Source organism: Carassius carassius, chromosome 16, assembly GCF_963082965.1.
Source record: "Carassius carassius chromosome 16, fCarCar2.1, whole genome shotgun sequence".
NCBI classification, from domain to species: Eukaryota; Metazoa; Chordata; class Actinopteri; order Cypriniformes; family Cyprinidae; genus Carassius; species Carassius carassius.
Genome location: NC_081770.1, coordinates 33,882,864 through 33,903,017, shown reverse-complemented (window position 1 = coordinate 33,903,017; position 20,154 = coordinate 33,882,864). Strand labels below are relative to the sequence as shown.

At 45.7% G+C, this 20,154-nt stretch overlaps 1 protein-coding gene across 4 annotated transcripts in view; it reads left to right on the top strand.

Annotated features, from left to right (window-relative positions):
- ccdc66 (coiled-coil domain containing 66) overlaps nucleotides 1-20,154 on the top strand; it is an 81,997-nt gene that overhangs the window by 58,480 nt on the left and 3,363 nt on the right. For all 4 annotated transcript variants that reach the window (XM_059569938.1, XM_059569939.1, XM_059569936.1 and 1 more), the window contains exons 13-14: nucleotides 19,203-19,365; nucleotides 19,435-19,527. In XM_059569938.1, the coding sequence (XP_059425921.1) occupies nucleotides 19,203-19,365; nucleotides 19,435-19,527 (256 nt within the window). The remainder of the gene's footprint in view (nucleotides 1-19,202; nucleotides 19,366-19,434; nucleotides 19,528-20,154) is intronic.

The following is a 20,154-nucleotide window of genomic DNA, read 5'->3' as shown; positions in this document are numbered from 1 at the left end:
ATGATTAAGGAACGAGCCAAAAACCCGATAGACCCGAACTATGAACTCATCAATTCTCTTTCCAGCTCCGATTGCATTAGTTAAGTGTATGGGGCTGTCACGTGATTAAGGAACGAGTCAAAAACCCGATAGACCCGAACTATGAACTAATCAATTCTTTTTCCGGCTCAAACTGCATTGGTTAAGCGTATGGGTCTGTCACGTGATTAAGGAACGGGTCAAAAACCCGATAGACCAGAACTATGAACTAATCAATTCTCGTTCCAGCTCGGACTGCATAGGTTTAGCGTATGGGTCTGTCACGTGATTAAGGAACGAGTCAAAAACCCGATAGACACGAACTATGAACTAATCAATTCTCTTTCCGGCTCAGACTTGCATAGGTGAAGCGTATGGCTCAGTCACGTGATTAAGGAACGAGTCGAAAACCAGATAGACCCGAACTATGAACTAATCCATTCTCTTTCCGACTCAGACTGCATAGGTTAAGCGTATGGGGCTGTCACGTGATTAGGGAACGAGTCAAAAACCCGATAGACCCGAACTATAAACTAATCAATTCTCTTTCCGGCTTAGACTGCATAGGTTTAGCGTATGGGTCTGTCACGTGATTAAGGAACGAGTCAAAAACCCGATAGACCCGAGCTATGAACTAATCAATTCTCTTTCCAGCTCAGACTGCATTGGTTAAGCGTATGGGGCTGTCACGTGATTAAGGAACGAGTCAAAAACCCGATAGACCCGAACTATGAACTAATCAATTCTCTTTCCGGCTCAGACTGCATAGGTTTAACGTATGGGGCTGTCACGTGATTAAGGAATGAGTCAAAAACCCAATAGACCCGAACTATGAACTAATCAATACTCTTTCCGGCTCAGACTGCATAGGTTTAGCGTATGAGGCTGTCACGTGATTAAGGAACGAGTCAAAAACCCGATAGACCCGAACTATGAACTCATCAATTCTCTTTCCGGCTCAAGACTGCATTGGTTAAGCGTATGGGTCTGTCACATGATTAAGGAACGAGTCAAAAACCCGATAGACCCGAACTATGAACTAATCAATTCTCTTTCCGGCTCAGATTGCATAGGTTTAGCGTATGGGTCTGTCATGTGATTAAGGAACGAGTAACAACCTGATAGACCTGAACTATGAACTAATCAATTCTCTTTCCGGCTCAAGACTGCATTGGTTTAGCTTATGGGGCTGTCACGTGATTAAGGAACGAGTCAAAAACCCGATAGACCCGAACTATGAACTCATCAATTCTGTTTCCAGCTCAGATTGCATAGGTTTAGCGTATGGGTCTGTCACGTGATTAAGGAACGAGTCAAAAACCCGATAGACCGGAACTATGAACTAATCAATTCTCTTTCCGGCTCAGATTGCATAGGTTTAGCGTTTGGGTCTGTCACGTGATTAAGGAACGAGTCAAAAACCCGATAGACCCGAACTATGAACTCATCAATTCTGTTTCCAGCTCAGATTTCATAGGTTATGCGTATTGGTCTGTCACGTGATTAAGGTACGAGTCAATAACCTAATAGACCCGAACTATGAACTCATCAATTCTCTTTCCGGCTCAAGACTGCATTGGTTTAGCGTATGGGTCTGTCACGTGATTAAGGAACGAGTCAAAAACCAGATAGACCCGAACTATGAACTAATCAATTCTCTTTCCGGCTCAGACTGCATAGGTTTAGCGTATGGGTCTGTCACGTGATTAAGGAACGAGTCAAAAACCCGATAGACCCGATCTATGAACTAATCAATTCTCTTTCCGGCTCAGACTTGCATAGGTTAAGCATATGGCTCAGTCACGTGATTAAGGAACGAGTCAAAAACCCGATAGACCCGAACCATGAACTAATCAATTCTCTTTCCGGCTCAGACTGCATAGGTTAAGCGTATGCATTGGTTAAGCGTATGGGGCTGTCACGTGATAAAGGAACGAGTCAAAAACTTGATAGACCCGAACTATGAACTAATCAATTCTTTTTCCTGCTCAAACTGCATTGGTTAAGCGTATGGGTCTGTCACGTGATTAAGGAACGAGTCAAAAACCCGATAGACCCGAACTATGAACTAATCAATTCTCTTTCCGGCTCAGACTGCATAGGTTTAGCGTATGGGTCTGTCACGTGATTAAGGAATGAGTCAAAAACCCGATAGACCCGATCTATGAACTAATCAATTCTCTTTCCGGCTCAGACTTGCATAGGTTAAGCGTATGGCTCAGTCACGTGATTAAGGAACGAGTCAAAAACCCGATAGACCCGAACGATGAACTAATCCATTCTCTTTCCGTCTCAGACTGCATTGGTTAAGCGTATGGGGCTGTCAAGTGATTAAGGAACGAGTCAAAAACCCGATAGACCCGAACTATGAACTAATCAATTCTCTTTCCGGCTCAGACTGCATAGGTTTAGCGTATGAGGCTGTCACGTGATTAAGGAATGAGTCAAAAACCCAATAGACCCGAACTATGAACTAATCAATACTCTTTCCGGCACATTGCATAGGTTTAGCATATGGGTCTGTCATGTGATTAAGGAACGAATAACAACCTGATAGACCTGAACTATGAACTAATCGATTCTCTTTCCGGCTCAAGACTGCATTGGTTTAGCGTATGGGGCTGTCACGTGATAAAGGAACGAGTCAAAACTTGATAGACCCGAACTATGAACTAATCAATTCTTTTTCCTGCTCAAACTGCATTGGTTAAGCGTATGGGTCTGTCACGTGATTAAGGAACGAGTCAAAAACCCGATAGACCAGAACTATGAACTAATCAATTCTCTTTCTGGCTCAGACTGCATAGGTTTAACGTATGGGGCTGTCACGTGATTAAGGAATGAGTCAAAAACCCAATAGACCCGAACTATGAACTAATCAATACTCTTTCCGGCTCAGACTGCATAGGTTTAGCGTATGAGGCTGTCACGTGATTAAGGAACGATTCAAAAACCTGATAGACCCGAACTATGAACTCATCAATTCTCTTTCCGGCTCAAGACTGCATTGGTTAAGCGTATGGGTCTGTCACATGATTAAGGAACGAGTCAAAAACCCGGTAGACCCGAACTATGAACTAATCAATTCTCTTTCCGGCTCAGATTGCATAGGTTTAGCGTATGGGTCTGTCACGTGATTAAGGAACGAGTCAAAAACCCGATAGACCAGAACTATAAACTAATCAATTCTCTTTCCGGCTCAGACTGCATAGGTTTAACGTATGGGGCTGTCACGTGATTAAGGAATGAGTCAAAAACCCAATAGACCCGAACTATGACTAATCAATACTCTTTCCGGCTCAGACTGCATAGGTTTAGCGTATGAGGCTGTCACGTGATTAAGGAACGATTCAAAAACCTGATAGACCCGAACTATGAACTCATCAATTCTCTTTCCGGTTCAAGACTGCATTGGTTAAGCGTATGGGTCTGTCACATGATTAAGGAACGAGTCAAAAACCCGGTAGACCCGAACTATGAACTAATCAATTCTCTTTCCGGCTCAGATTGCATAGGTTTAGCGTATGGGTCTGTCAGGTGATTAAGGAACGAGTCAAAAACCCGATAGACTCGAACTATGAACTTATCAATTCTCGTTCCGACTCAGACTGCATAGGTTTAGCGTATGGGGCTGTCACGTGATTAAGGAACGAGTCAAAAACCCGACAGACCCTAATTTTGAACTAAACAATTCTCTTTCCGGCTCAGATTACATTGGTTAAGCATATGAGTCTGTCACGTGATTAAGGAACGAGTCAAAAACCCATTAGACCTGAACTATGAACTAATCAATTCTCTTTCCAGCTCAGAGTGCATTGGTTAAGTGTATGGGGCTGTCACATGACCAATACTCTTTACGGCTCAGACTGCATAGGTTTAGCGTATGAGGCTGTCACGTGATTAAGGAACGAGTCAAAAACCTGATAGACCCGAACTATGAACTCATCAATTCTCTTTCCGGCTCAAGACTGCATTGGTTAAGCGTATGGGTCTGTCACATGATTAAGGAACGAGTCAAAAACCCGATAGACCCGAACTATGAACTAATCAATTCTCTTTCCGGCTCAGATTGCATAGGTTTAGCGTATGGGTCTGTCAGGTGATTAAGGAACGAGTCAAAAACCCGATAGACTCGAACTATGAACTTATCAATTCTCGTTCCGACTCAGACTGCATAGGTTTAGCGTATGGGGCTGTCACGTGATTAAGGAACGAGTCAAAAACCCGACAGACCCTAATTTTGAACTAATCAATTCTCTTTCCGGCTCAGATTACATTGGTTAAGCATATGGGTCTGTCACGTGATTAAGGAACGAGTCAAAAACCCATTAGACCTGAACTATGAACTAATCAATTCTCTTTCCAGCTCAGAGTGCATTGGTTAAGTGTATGGGGCTGTCACGTGATTAAGGAACGAGTCAAAAACCCGATAGTCCCGAAATATGAACTAATCAATTATCTTTCTGGCTCAGACTGCATAGGTTTAGCGTATGGGTCTGTCACGTGATTAAGGAACGAGTCAAAAACCCGATAGACCCTAATTTTGAACGAATCATTTATTTTTCCGGCTCAGATTGCTTTGGTTAGGCATATGGGTCTGTCACTTGATTAAGGAACGAGTCAAAAACCCGATAGACCCTAATTATGAACGAATCAATTCTTTTTCTGGCTCAGATTGCATTGGTTAAGCATATGGGTCTGTCACGTGATTAAGGAACGAGTCAAAAACCCGATAGACCCGAAATATGAACTAATCAATTCTATTTCCGGCTCGAACTGCATTGGCTTTAGCGTACGGGTCTGTCACCTGATTAAGGAACGACTCGACCCTAAGACTCATGAGATAAACTAATCTGTCACGTGATTAAGGAACGAGTCCACAACCCGATAGACCCGAACTATGAACTAATCAAATCTCTTTCCGGCTCAGACTGCACTGGTTTAGCGTATGGGGCTGTCACGTGATTAAGGAACGAGTCAAAAACCCGATAGATCCGATTTATGAACTAATCAATTCTCTTTCTGGCTCAGACTGCAGTGGTTTAGCGTATGGGTCTGTCACATGATTAAGGACCGAGTCAAAAACCAAATAGACCCGAACGATGAACTAATCAATTCTCTTTCCGGCTCAGACTGCATAGGTTTAGCGTATGGGGCTGTCACGTGATTATGGAACGAGTCAAAAACCTGATAGACCCGAACTACGAACTAATCAGTTCTCTTTCCAGCTCAGACTGCATAGGTTTAGCGCATGGGGCTGTCACATGATTAAGGAATGAGTCAAAAACCCGACAGACCCTAATTTTGAACTAATCAATTCTCTTTCCGGCTCAGATTGCATTGGTTAAGCGTATGGGTCTGTCACGTGATTAAGGAACGAGTCAAAAACCCGATAGACCCGAACTATGAACTAATCAATTCTCTTTCCGGCTCAGACTGCGTAGGTTTAGCGTATGGGGCTGTCACGTGATTAAGGAACGAGTCAAAAACCCGATAGACCCGAACTATGAACTCATCAATTCTCTTTCCGGCTCAGATTGCATAGGTTTAGCGTATGGGTCTGTCAGGTGATTAAGGAACAAGTCAAAAACCCGATAGACCCGAACTATGAACTCATCAATTCTCTTTCCGGCTCAGATTGCATAGGTTTAGCGTATGGGTCTGTCAGATGATTAAGGAACGAGTCAAAAACCCGATAGACCCGAACTATGAACTCATCAATTATCTTTCTGGCTCAGACTGCATAGGTTTAGCGTATGGGTCTGTCACGTGATTAAGGAACGAGTCAAAAACCCGATAGACCCTAATTTTGAACGAATCAATTCTTTTTCCGGCTCAGATTGCTTTGGTTAAGCATATGGGTCTGTCACTTGATTAAGGAACGAGTCAAAAACCCGATAGACCCTAATTATAAACGAATCAATTCTTTTTCAGGCTCAGATTGCATTGGTTAAGCATATGGGTCTGTCACGTGATTAAGGAACGAGTCAAAAACCCGATAGACCCGAACTATGAACTAATCAATTCTATTTCCGGCTCGAACTGCATTGGTTTTAGCGTACGGGTCTGTCACGTGATTAAGGAACGACTCGACCCTAAGACTCATGAGATAAACTAATATGTAACGTGATTAAGGAACGAGTCAACAACCCGATAGACCCAAACTATGAACTAATCAATTCTCTTTCCGGCTCAGACTGCACTGGTTTAGCGTATGGGGCTGTCACGTGATTAAGGAACGAGTCAAAAACCCTACAGACCCTAATTTTGAACTAATCAATTCTCTTTCCGGCTCAAATTGCATTGGTTAAGCTTATGGGTCCGTCACGTGATTAAGGAACTAGTCAAAATCCCGATAGACCTGAACTATGAACTAATAAATTCTCGTTCCAGCTCAGAGTGCAATGGTTAAGTGTATGGGGCTGTCACGTGATTAAGGAACGAGTCAAAAACCCGATAGACCCGAACTATGAACTAATCAATTCTTTTTCCGGCTCAAACTGCATTGGTTAAGCGTATGGGTCTGTCACGTGATTAAGGAACGAGTCAAAAACCCGATAGACCCGAACTATGAACTAATCAATTCTCTTTCCGGCTCAGACTGCATAGGTTTAGCTTATGGGTCAGTCACGTGATTAAGGAACGAGTCAAAAACCCGATAGACCCGAACTATGAACTAATCCATTCTCTTTCCGACTCAGACTGCATAGGTTAAGCGTATGGGGCTGTCACGTGATTAGGGAACGAGTCAAAAACCCGATAGACCCGAACTATAAACTAATCAATTCTCTTTCCGGGTTAGACTGCATAAGTTTAGCGTATGGGTCTGTCACGTGATTAAGGAACGAGTCAAAAACCCGATGGACCCGAGCTATGAACTAATCAATTCTCTTTCCAGCTCAGACTTCATTGGTTAAGCGTATGGGGCTGTCACGTGATTAAGGAACGAGTCAAAAACCCGATAGACCCGAACTATGAACTAATCAATTCTCTTTCCGGCTCAGACTGCATAGGTTAAGCGTATGGGGCTGTCACGTGATTAGGGAACGAGTCAAAAACCCGATAGACCCGAACTATAAACTAATCAATTCTCTTTCCGGCTTAGACTGCATAGGTTTAGCGTATGGGTCTGTCACGTGATTAAGAACGAGTCAAAAACCTGATAGACCCGAGCTATGAACTAATCAATTCTCTTTCCAGCTCAGACTTCATTGGTTAAGCGTATGGGGCTGTCACGTGATTAAGGAACGAGTCAAAAACCCGATAGACCCGAACTATGAACTAATCAATTCTCTTTCCGGCTCAGACTGCATAGGTTTAACGTATGGGGCTTTCACGTGATTAAGGAATGAGTCAAAAACCCATTAGACCCGAACTATGAACTAATCAATACTCTTTCCGCCTCAGACTGCATAGGTTTAGCGTATGAGGCTGTCTTGTGATTAAGGAACGAGTCAAAAACCTGATAGACCCGAACTATGAACTCATCAATTCTCTTTCCGGCTCAAGACTGCATTGGTTAAGCGTATGGGTCTGTCACATGATTAAGGAATGAGTCAAAAACCCGATAGACCCGAACTATGAACTAATCAATTCTCTTTCCGGCTCAGATTGCATAGGTTTAGCGTATGGGTCTGTCATGTGATTAAGGAACGAGTAACAACCTGATAGACCTGAACTATGAACTAATAAATTCTCTTTCCGGCTCAAGACTGCATTGGTTTAGCGTATGGGGCTGTCACGTGATTAAGGAACGAGTCAAAAACCCGATAGACCCGAACTATGAACTCATCAATTCTGTTTCCAGCTCAGATTGCATAGGTTTAGCGTATGGGTCTGTCACGTGATTAAGGAACGAGTCAAAAACCCGATAGACCGAAACTATGAACTAATCAATTCTCTTTCCGGCTCAGATTGCATAGGTTTAGCGTTTGGGTCTGTCACGTGATTAAGGAACGAGTCAAAAACCCGATAGACCCGAACTATGAACTCATCAATTCTCTTTCCGGCTTAAGACTGCATTGGTTTAACGTATGGGTCTGTCACGTGATTAAGGAACGAGTCAAAAACCAGATAGACCCGAACTATGAACTAATCAATTCTCTTTCCGGCACAGACTGCACAGGTTTAGCGTATAGGTCTGTCACGTGATTAAGGAACGAGTCAAAAACCCGATAGACCCGAACTATGAACTAATCAATTCTCTTTCCGCCTCAGACTGCATAGGTTAAGCGTATGGCTCAGTCACGTGAATAAGGAACGAGTCAAAAACACGATAGACCCGAACTATGAACTCATCAATTGTCTTTCCGGATCAGACTGCATAGGTTAAGTGTATGGGTCTGTCACGTTATTAAGGAACGAATCAAAAACGCGATAGACCCGAACTATGAACTCATCAATTCTCTTTCCGGCTCAGACTGCATTGGTTAAGCGTATGGGTCTGTCACGTGATTAAGGAACCAGTCAAAAACGCGATAGACCCAAAATATGAACTAATCAATTCTCTTTCCGGGTCAGATTGCATAGGTTTAGCGTATGGGGCTGTCACGTGATTAAGGAACGAGTTAAAAACCCGACAGACCCTAATTTTGAACTAATCAATTCTCTTTCCGGCTCAGATTGCATTGGTTAAGCGTTTGGGTCTGTCACGTGATTAAGGAACGAGTCAAAAACCCGATAGACCCGAACTATGAACTAATCAATTCTCTTTCAGGCTCAGATTGCATAGGTTTAGCGTATGGGTCTGTCATGTGATTAAGGAACGAGTAACAACCTGATAGACCCGAACTATGAACTCATCAATTCACTTTCCAGCTCAGATTGCATTGGTTTAGCGTATGGGGCTGTCACGTGATTAAGGAATGAGTCAAAAGCCCCATAGACCCGAACTATGAACTCATCAATTCTCTTTCCAGCTCAGATTGCATAGGTTAAGCGTATGGGTCTGTCACGTGATTAAGGAACGAGTCAAAAACCCGACAGACCCTAATTTTGAACTAATCAATTCTCTTTCCGGCTCAGACTGCATAGGTTTAGCGTATGGGGCTGTCACGTGATTAAAGAACGAATCAAAAACCCGATAGACCCGAACTATGAACTCATCAATTCTCTTTCCGGCTCAAGACTGCATTGGTTAAGCATAGGGGTCTGTCACGTGATTAAGGAATGAGTCAAAAACCCGATAGACCCAAACTATGAACTCATCAATTCTCTTTCCAGCTCAGATTGCATTGGTTAAGCGTATGGGTCTGTCACGTGATAAAGGAACAAGTCAAAAACCCGATACACCGGAACTATAAACTAATCAATTCTCTGTCTGACTTAGACTGCATAGGTTTAGCATATGGGGCTGTCACGTGATTAAGGAACGAGTCCAAAAACCTGACAGACCCTAATTTTGAACTAATCAATTCTCTTTCCGGCTCAGATTGCATTGGTTAAGAGTATGGGTCTGTCACGTGATTAAGGAACGAGTAAAAAACCCGATAGCCCCGAACTATGAACTAATCAATTCTCTTTCCGGCACAGACTGCAAAGGTTTAGCGTATGGGTCTGTCACGTGATTAAGGAACGAGTCAAAAACCCGATAGACCCGAACTATGAACTAATCAATTCTCTTTCCGCCTCAGACTGCATAGGTAAAGCGTATGGCTCAGTCACATGATTAAGGACCGACTCAAAAACCAGATAGACCCGAACGATGAACTAATCAATTCTCTTTCCGGCTCAGACTGCATAGGTTTAGCGTATGGGGCTGTCATGTGATTATGGAACGAGTCAAAAACCTGATAGACCCGAACTATGAACTAATCAATTGTCTTTCCAGCTCAGACTGCATAGGTTAAGCATATGGGTCTGTCACGTGATTAAGGAACGAGTCAAAAACCCGACAGACTCTAATTTTGAACTAATCAATTCTCTTTTCGGCTCAGAATGCATTGGTTAAGCATATGGGTCTGTCACGTGATTAAGGAACGAGTCAAAAACCCGATAGACCCTAATTTTGAATTAATCAATTCTCTTTCCGGCTCAGATTGCATTGGTTAAGCGTATGGGTCTGTCACGTGATTAAGGAACGAGTCAAAAACCCGATAGACCCGAACTATGAACTAATAAATTCTCTTTCCGGCTCAGATTGCATAGGTTTAGCGTATGGGTCTGTCATGTGATTAAGGAACGAGTAACAACCTGATAGACCTGAACTATGAACTAATCAATACTCTTTCCGGCTCAAGACTGCATTGGTTTAGCGTATGGGGCTGTCACGTGATTAAGGAATGAGTCAAAAACCCGATAGACCCGAACTATGAACTCATCAATTCTGTTTCCAGCTCAGATTGCATAGGTTTAGGGTATGGGTCTGTCATGTGATTAAGGAACGAGTCAAAAACCCGATAGACCCGAACTATGAACTAATCAATTCTCTTTCCGGCTCAGATTGCATAGGTTTAGCGTTTGGGTCTGTCAAGTGATTAAGGAACGAGTCAAAAACCCGACAGACTCTAGTTTTGAACTAATCAATTCTCTTTTCGGCTCAGAATGCATTGGGTAAGCATATGGGTCTGTCACGTGATTAAGGAACGAGTCAAAAACCCGATAGACCCGAACTATGAACTCATCAAGTTTCTTTCCGGCTCAGATTTCATAGTTTAAGCGTATGGGTCTGTCACGTGATTAAGGAACGAGTCAAAAACCTAATAGACCCGAACTATGAACTAATCCATTCTCTTTCCGGCTCAGACTGCATAGGTTTAGCGTATGGGGCTCTCACGTCATTAAGGAACGAATCAATAACCCGATAGACCCGAACTATGAACTAATCAATTCTCTTTCCGGCTCAGACTGCATTGGTTTAGCGTATGGGGCTGTCACATGATTAAGGAACGAGTCAAAAACCCGATAGATCCGAATTATGAACTAATCAATTCTCTTTCCGGCTCAGACTGCAGTGGTTTAGCGTATGGGTCTGTCACGTGATTAAGGACTGACTCAAAAACCAGATAGACCCGAACTATGAACTAATCAATTATCTTTCCGGCTCAAGACTGCATTGGTTAATCGTATGGGTCTGTCACATGATTAAGGAACGAGTCAAAAACCTGAGAGACCCGAACTATGAACTTATCAATTCTCGTTCCGGCTCAGACTGCATAGGTTTAGCGTATGGGGCTGTCACGTGATTAAGGAACGAGTCAAAGACCCGACAGACCCTAATTTTGAACTAATCAATTCTCTTTCCGGCTCAGATTGCATTGGTTAAGCATATGGGTCTGTCACGTGATTAAGGAATGAGTCAAAAACCCAATAGACCTGAACTATGAACTAATCAATTCTCTTTCCAGCTCAGAGTGCATTGGTTAAGCGTATGGGGCTGTCACGTGATTAAGGAACGAGTCAAAAACCCGATAGTCCCGAACTATGAACTAATCAATTATCTTTCTGGCTCAGACTGCATAGGTTTAGCGTATGGGTCTGTCACGTGATTAAGGAACGAGTCAAAAACCCGATAGACCCTAATTTTGAACGAATCAATTCTTTTTCCGGCTCAGATTGCTTTGGTTAAGCATATGGGTCTGTCACTTGATTAAGGAACGAGTCAAAAACCCGATAGACCCTAATTATGAACGAATCAATTCTTTTTCCGGCTCAGATTGCATTGGTTAAGCATATGGGTCTGTCACGTGATTAAGGAACGAGTCAAAAACCCGATAGACCCGAACTATGAACTAATCAATTCTCTTTCCGGCTCGAACTGCATTGGTTTTAGCGTACGGGTCTGTCATGTGATTAAGGAACGACTCGACCCTAAGACTCATGAGATAAACTAATCTGTCACGTGATTAAGGAACGAGTCAACAACCCGATAGATCCGAATTATGAACTAATCAATTCTCTTTCCGGCTCAGACTGCAGTGGTTTAGCGTATGGGTCTGTCACGTGATTAAGGACCGACTCAAAAACCAGATAGACCCGAACGATGAACTAATCAATTCTCTTTCCGGCTCAGACTGCATAGGTTTAGCGTATGGGGCTGTCACGTGATTATAGAATGAGTCAAAAACCTGATAGACCCGAAATATGAACTAATCAATTCTCTTTCCAGCTCAGACTGCATAGGTTTAGCGTATGGGGCTGTCACATGATTAAGGAACGAGTCAAAAACCCGACAGACCCTAATTTTTAACTAATCAATTCTCTTTCCGGCTGAGATTGCATTGGTTAAGCGTATGGGTCTGTCACGTGATTAAGGAACGAGTCAAAAACCCGATAGACCCGAACTATGAACTAATCAATTCTCTTTCCGGCTCAGACTGCATAGGTTTAGCGTATGGGGCTGTCACGTGATTAAAGATAGATTTAAAAACCCTATAGACCCGAACTATGAACTAATCAATTCTCTTTCCGGCTCAGATTGCATAGGTTTAGCGTATGGGTCTTTCACGTGATTAAGGAACGAGTCAAAAACCTGATAGACCCGAACTATGAACTTATCAATTCTCTTTCCTGCTCAGACTGCATAGGTTTAGCGTATGGGTCTGTCACGTGAATAAGGAACGAGTCAAAAACCTGATAGACCCGAACTATGAACTCATCAATTCTCTTTCCGGCTCAGACTGCACTGGTTTAGCGTATGGGGCTGTCACGTGATTAAGGAACGAGTCAAAAACCCGATAGACCCGAACTATGAACTAATCAATTCTCTTTTCGGCTCAGACTGTATAGGTTTAGCGTATGGGGCTGTCACGTGATTAAGGAACGAGTCAAAAACCCGATAGACCCGAACTATGAACTAATCAATTCTCTTTTCGGCTCAGACTGTATAGGTTTAGCGTATGGGGCTGTCACGTGATTAAGGAACGAGTCAAAAACCCGATAGACCTGAACTATGAACTAATCAATTCTCTTTCCGGCTCAGATTGCATTGGTTAAGCGTATGGGTCTTTCACGTGATTAAGGAACGAGTCAAAAACCCGATAGACCCGAACTATGAACTTGTGGTGACCCACAAGGATGTCTGAAAGAGACATTCACCAAGGGACTGCACCTTTAAGAAAAGGGGGGTTTAGACGATGATGAGTTCCGGTTGGTTCGTGTGTTTTGGTTTTGATATCACTCGCTGTACTGTGTGATAGATATATATTGAAGTGGATAGTAAAGCTGACTCGACGCATCTCCGTCTCTTGTCTCCTCACTTACTGCACTCCACATTTGGTGACCCTGTCGCGAGTTGAACACTGCTGAATTATGTCACACAACGACGATGGTGAAAACGCTGCTAGCGGCGCGGCTAATGTCGGCGCTATCTATGCAGCCACCATCAAGTTACCGGACTTTTGGCAGAATAATCCACGGCCGTGGTTTCAGCACATCGAGGCACAGTTCCAGCTGAGAGGAATAACACAGGACGTTGTAAAAGTATTTCCACGTGGTAGCGGCCTTAGATGCCTCGACGACGGCCAGGGCTATGGCGCTGTTAGAGGCTCCTCCTGCTGACGGCAAGTACGATGCACTTAAAACGTTCCTGTTGAGCCTCTTTGAACTGTCAGAACTGGAGAAGGCAGACCGCCTGCTGTCCCTGAACGGCTTTGGCGACAGCAAGCCGTCCGAGTTAATGGAGAGGATCCCTCATTCCTTTTCGCCCACATATTCCTGCGGCAGCTTCCAGCACCCGTGCGCACTGCATTGGCTAGTTCCCCCCTCCCTTCCTCCAGAGACTACCGAGCACTGGCGGTGGAGGCAGACAGGATTTTCCTCGCCAACCGACAGCAGTTTGTCCATGCACTGCTGCTCACCCAGCGCACATCTGTTCCACCCTTGGAGGACGACCCAGACACTGCAGCTGCTGTGACGGCCCGCCGACAGCGTGAGGACGGGTGGTGTTATTTCCATTCCAGGTTTGGGGCCAAAGCCAAGCAGTGTCGTCAGCCTTGCAGTTTTGGAGCCCAGGGAAAAGCCAGGGCCGGCGCTCATTAGCAGCTATGGGCGCTGGCCGTGACTGCAAGCTGTTGTTCATCACTGACACCTTGTCTGGCCGGCGGCTGCTGGTCGATTCTGGGGCTCAGCGCAGCATCCTGCCGGCGCAGCCGGTGGACACCATGGCTGGCGGGCACGGCCCCCCGATGGACGCCGCTAACGGCACACCCATTCGTACCTATGGCACGAGGCATGTGGAAGTGTGTTTCGGCGGGCGGCGTTTCAGCTGGGACTTCGTCATGGCTGCTGTGTCTACGTCGCTCCTGGGGGCGGATTTTCTCTGCGCTTAGACTGTTGGTGGATGTTACAAACTGCCGCCTGATTGACGCCCTCTCTTTTGCTTCATACCCCTGCACGCTGGGAGGGGCAGGGGCGCTTTGTCTGTCAAACACGCTGGCCAACGGGGACCTGTATCAACGCCTACTTGCTGAGTTCCCCGACATCACCACGCCCACGTTTTCATCGGCGGTGGCTAAGCATGGCGTGGAGCACTACATCACCACGGTGGGCCCCCCAGTCTACGCACGAGCCCGGCGCCTCGACTCTGCCAAGCTCGCTATCGCCAGGGAGGAGTTCGCCACCATGGAGCACCTCGGCATCGTGCGCCGCTCCAACAGCCCGTGGGCTTCTCCCCTGCACATGGTGACCAAGGCTGATGGCGGATGGCGTCCCTGTGGAGATTTCCGTCGCCTGAACGACGCCACCACACCCGACCGGTACCCAGTGCCGCACATCCAGGACTTCTTCGCCCACCTAGCCGGCGCCACCATTTTCTCAAAGGTGGACCTGGTGCGCGGTTACCACCAGGTGCCTGTCCACCCGCAGGATGTCCCCAAAACAGCGGTCATCACACCCTTTGGCCTTTTCGAATTCCTACGGATGCCTTTCGGCCTCAAGGGGGCAGCGCAGACGTTCCAGCGTCTCATGGACTCGGTGCTGCAAGATATGCCATTCATGTTTGTTTACTTGGACGACATTCTTGTGGCCAGCGCATCTGCAGACGACCACCGAACTCATCTCCGGCAGCTGTTCGGCCGGCTCAGTGAGCATGGCCTCATCATCAACCCGGCCAAGTGCGAGTTTGGCCGGTCATCCATCACCTTCCTCGGCCACCACGTCACCCCACAGGGGGCAGTCCCCCTCCCTGCCAAGGTGGACGCCGTCACCAGTTTTCCACGCCCACGCATTGTGAAGTCCCTGCAGGAGTTCCTGGGCATGGTGAACCTCTACAACCGTTTCCTCCCCCGTGCGGCCCAGCTCATGCGTCCATTGTACTACGCCTTGCGGGGTAGGAGACCGGCGGACACGTTGGATTGGTCCCCAGAGATGACTGATGCGTTTGATGCTGCCAAAACTGCGCTGGCCAACGCTGCTCTGCTGGCGCACCCGTCTCCGACCGCCCCAGTTGCTCTTACTATGGACGCCTCTGATTACGCCGTGGGGGCTGTGTGTGAGCAGTGGGTGAGCGGAGCCTGGCAGCCGCTGGCCTTTTTCAGCAGGAAGCTCCGGGACAATGAGAGGAAGTACAGCGCCTTCGACAGGGAGCTCCTGGGTCTTTTCCTCGCCACCCGTCATTTCCGTTTCCTGTTGGAGGGTCGGCGGTTCACGGCTTTCGTTGACCACAAGCCGCTGACGTTTGCTATGGCCAAGTCTACGGAGCCATGGTCTGGTCGACAGCAGCGTCAGCTCTCGGCCATCTCCGAGTTTACCACTGACATTCAGCACGTGGCTGGCAAGGACAATTTCGTCGCCGACTGCCTCTCCCGGGCGGTCGTTGGTTCCGTCCACTTGGGCCTCGACTATGCGGCTATGGCTGCGGATCAAACGGCGGACTCTGAGGTGCAAGCCTACAGGACGACCCCACGTCGCTGCTCATGGAAGATGTGATGTTTGGCGCGGCTAACGCTACACTCCTCTGCGACGTCTCCACTGGGCAACCTCGCCCCATGGTACCTGCTGCCTGGAGGCATAAAGTTTTTGATGCCATCCATGGTCTTTCCCACCCGGGGGTGAAGGCCTCTACCAAGCTGGTGGGGGCCAAGTTCGTCTGGCCGGGCCTGCGGAGGGATGTCAGGGCCTGGGCTGCGGCCTGTGTGGCGTGCCAGCGCGCAAAGGTGACTCGTCATACCAAGGCTCCTTTGGCACCCTTCAAAGTGCCAGAGAGACGTTTTGATCATGTGAATGTGGACCTGGTGGGCCCACTTCCCCCCTCCCGTGGTTACACATACCTCCTCACCATGGTGGACAGGACCACCAGGTGGCCAGAAGTAGTTCCCCTGTCCTCCACTACATCAGCGGAAGTGGCCCGGGCGTTCATTACGGCTTGGGTGGCCCGTTTTGGCACACCGTCCGACCTCTCCTCGGACCGGGGTCCGCAGTTCACATCGGAGCTTTGGTCTGCGGTCGCCGAGGTCCTTGGGGTGAAGGTCCATCGTACCACAGCCTATAACCCACAGAGCAACGGATTGTGCGAGCGGTTTCATCGTGACATGAAGGCCGCGCTCAGGGCCAGCCTTACGGGCAGCGACTGGGCTGACCGCCTCCCATGGGTTAGGCTTGGCCTTCGCTCCGCCCCCAAGGAAGATCTTCAAGTCTCATCTGCCGAGCTGGTGTATGGCCAGCCGCTGCGTGTCCCGGGGGAGTTTCTTCCGGATGCCACGGCCCCGTGGTCAGTTGCCTCACATCGGGCTGCGTCTCGGGACATTGCAGACGCTTTTGTTCCTATTCCAACGTCCCACCATGGCCTTCCCCGGTCCTACGTGCCCAAGGATTTACCATCAGCCAAGTATGTTTTCATCCGCCACGATGGCCATCGGACACCGCTGCAGCCCCCATACGATGGGCCCTTCCGTGTCCTGGAGGGGGGGTCTAAGAACTTTGTTGTGGATATGGGGGGCAGGCCTGAGCGGGTGGCTATTGACCGTCTCAAGCCTGCTCATGTGGATATTGGCGAACCGTTTCAGCTGGCCCTGCCCCCACGGCGAGGGCGCCCACCTGCGGCAACCTTGCCCCCTGCCCCGCCCCTTGCCCTTGGCCCCTCTACTGTTAGGCGCAGCCGGTATGGCCGCCCAGTCCGCCCCCCTGTGCGTTGACTTTGTTATGTGCTGGACTGTTCTGTTTTGCACTAGTGCATAGTGTCACATGTTCTATTTGGGGTACATGTTCGGCCTGGCCCTGTTATTATGGGTGAATTCTGGAGGGGCCTGTGTGGTGACCCACAAGGATGTCTGAAAGAGACATTCACCAAGGGACTGCACCTTTAAGAAAAGGGGGGTTTAGACGATGACGAGTTCCGGTTGGTTCGTGTGTTTTGGTTTTGATATCACTTGCTGTACTGTGTGATAGATATATATTGAAGTGGATAGTAAAGCTGACTCGACGCATCTCCGTCTCTTGTCTCCTCACTTACTGCACTCCACAAACTAATCAATTCTCTTTCCGGCTCGAACTGCATTGGTTTTAGCGTACGGGTCTGTCACGTGATTAAGGAACGACTCGACCCGAAGACTCATGAGATAAACTAATCTGTCACGTGATTAAGGAACGAGTCAACAACCAGATAGACCCGAACTATGAACTAATCAATTCTCTTTCCGGCTCAGACTACATTGGTTAGGCGTATGGGTCTGTCATGTGATTAAGGAACGAGTCAAAAACCCGATAGACCCGAACTATGAAGTCATCAATTCTCTTTCTGGCTCAGACTGCATAGGTTTAGTGTATGGGGCTGTCACGTGATTAAGGAACGAGTCAACAACCCGATAGACCCGAACTATGAACTAATCAATTCTCTTTCCAGCTCAGATTGCATTGGTTAAGCGTATGGGTCTGTCACGTGATTAAGGAACAAGTCAAAAACCCGATAGATGAACTCATCAATTCTCTTTCCGGCTCAGACTGCATTGGTTAAGCGTATGGGTCTGTCACGTGATTAAGGAACGAGTCAAAAACCTGATAGACCCGAACTATGAACTCATCAATTCTCTTTCCGGCTCAGACTGCATAGGTTTAGGGTATGGGTCTGTCACGTGATTAAGGAACGAATCAAAAACCCGATAGACCCTAATTTTGAACTAATCAATTCTCTTTCCGGCTCAGATTGCATTGGTTAAGCGTATGGGGCTATCACATGATTAAGGAACGAGTCAAAAACCTGATAGACCCGAATTATGACACAGCTGAATTACTACTAGCAGAACAGAACCTATAGAATATTGCTCATGCACGACTGAACGAATCACCCCCCCCGAGGCGACTCTTTCTTCCCGAGTCACATTAAAGATTCGTTCAAAATGAACAACACATCACTAATTGAGAGATGTAATTCTAAACTTTTATATTGTTAATTTAATGATGGAAATAAGTTTCCATAGGCATCACTGAAATTAGTGTTCTGTTAACACCTGAGAGACAATAAACTGTTTCTGAGAAACAGATTGGCTGAGATGTCTTTGAAAGACAAGGATCCTAACAGCCTCTGCACAAGCACAGTAAATATTCATACACACAAAATCTTTATTTGTCACAACTTCTGAAAGCTGACACTCAAAGAGCAGAAGCACACACTCAATCTGCCTTTAATCCAAAACCATACGCTAATTCTCTGCCTTTGACTCAGTTTAATAAGACACAACACACAATTCTTTATGCAACCCAAAAATCTAACCTGAATTAATCTTATGGCAAAGGTCTCTGCAAATGTTTGCTTTTGAGATGTGTTTGTGATATTTTGAATGCAGTGCTTCATTTTGCAAGAGATGTGAGGCATTTTGCACAGTTAAGTGTGTGCAATTCTTGGATTTGTGTGTAAAGTTTTAAAAATGTGTTGAAAAAAAACTAAGATAAAGTGATCTGTTCTCTCAACCAGAACTTACTATACCAAATTTGTAATTACAAAACTTGTCAAACCATGTACTAAACCAGGGATGAATATAATTTTGTGTAAAATGGTTGAAAAATATCAAATTAACACATCCACTCTGTTTAAATGTTTTCCAGTGTTAGAGTGGTAAACACTGACATATGTTCTCTTTGCACAGCAAATCATCTAGTTAGTTGACCATTTTCTTACCATGTTGAAACACACAATAAACAGCTTGGAAGGACTTATTTTTTAAGTTCACACAGCATACTATAAGCTTTTAAATATGACGGTAGGGTCTATTTTGAGTAGTATATTGAATATGAAAGTGAGAACTCTGTTCCAGGAGGTGCAGTCTCGTAAAACAGAGGAGCTGCACCTGAGCATTCAAAGAGCGCAAGAGGAGGCCTGTAAAGACAAACACATCCAGAGAATCAGAGACCTGGCCAAGAAAGGCCACAATGTGTCCAGACTACTGCACAGCCTGGAAGCAGACTCCGTCTCACAGGGTATGAGGGAAATAAACTTCCTTTGTTTTCACTATATTGTGTATGCATTATTCTAAAGCTGTCTTTTAGCCCTTAGTGGTGAAGACTTACCTGCTGCATCAGAGATGAGGACAGCAGCTCCTTCCACAATATCTCCGAGAAGAGACACCGCTGTTCAGACAGGTTTGATACTTCACCCAGAAATGAAGATCCTGTCATCATTTACTCATCCTCATCTGCTGAAAGATTCTGAGTGCATTAATGACTTTATACAGCAACATCATGTTCATACACAGACATTGACAATGGCTTTCAAAAAGTTCCAAAAAGAAGGAAAAAATGAAAGTATAAAAGTTTTTGAGAAGCCTTCAATAAGAAATGTTCTCCAGCCAAAGCTCTCAAATATGATCTATTTTTCACATTTGTGAGTCTGTAGCACAGGTATATTTGTAGCAATAGCCAACAATACATTGTATGGGTCAAAATTATTCGTTTTTATTTTATGGCAAAACTAATTTGGATCATATGATCATGTTCCATGAAGACAAATTGTACATTTCCTACCGTAAATATATAAAAACTTACATTTTGATTAGTAATATGCATTGCTAAGAACTTCATTTGGACAACTTTAAAAGTGATTTTCTCAATATTTCTCAATAATCAGATTCCAGGTTTTTAATAGTTGTATCTCGGTCAAATATCATAACAACCCATACATCAATGGAGAGCTTAGTTGTTAATTAATTTTGAATTTAAAAAAATTGACCCTTATGGCCGGTTTTGTTGTCCAGATCTGACATTCGTGAG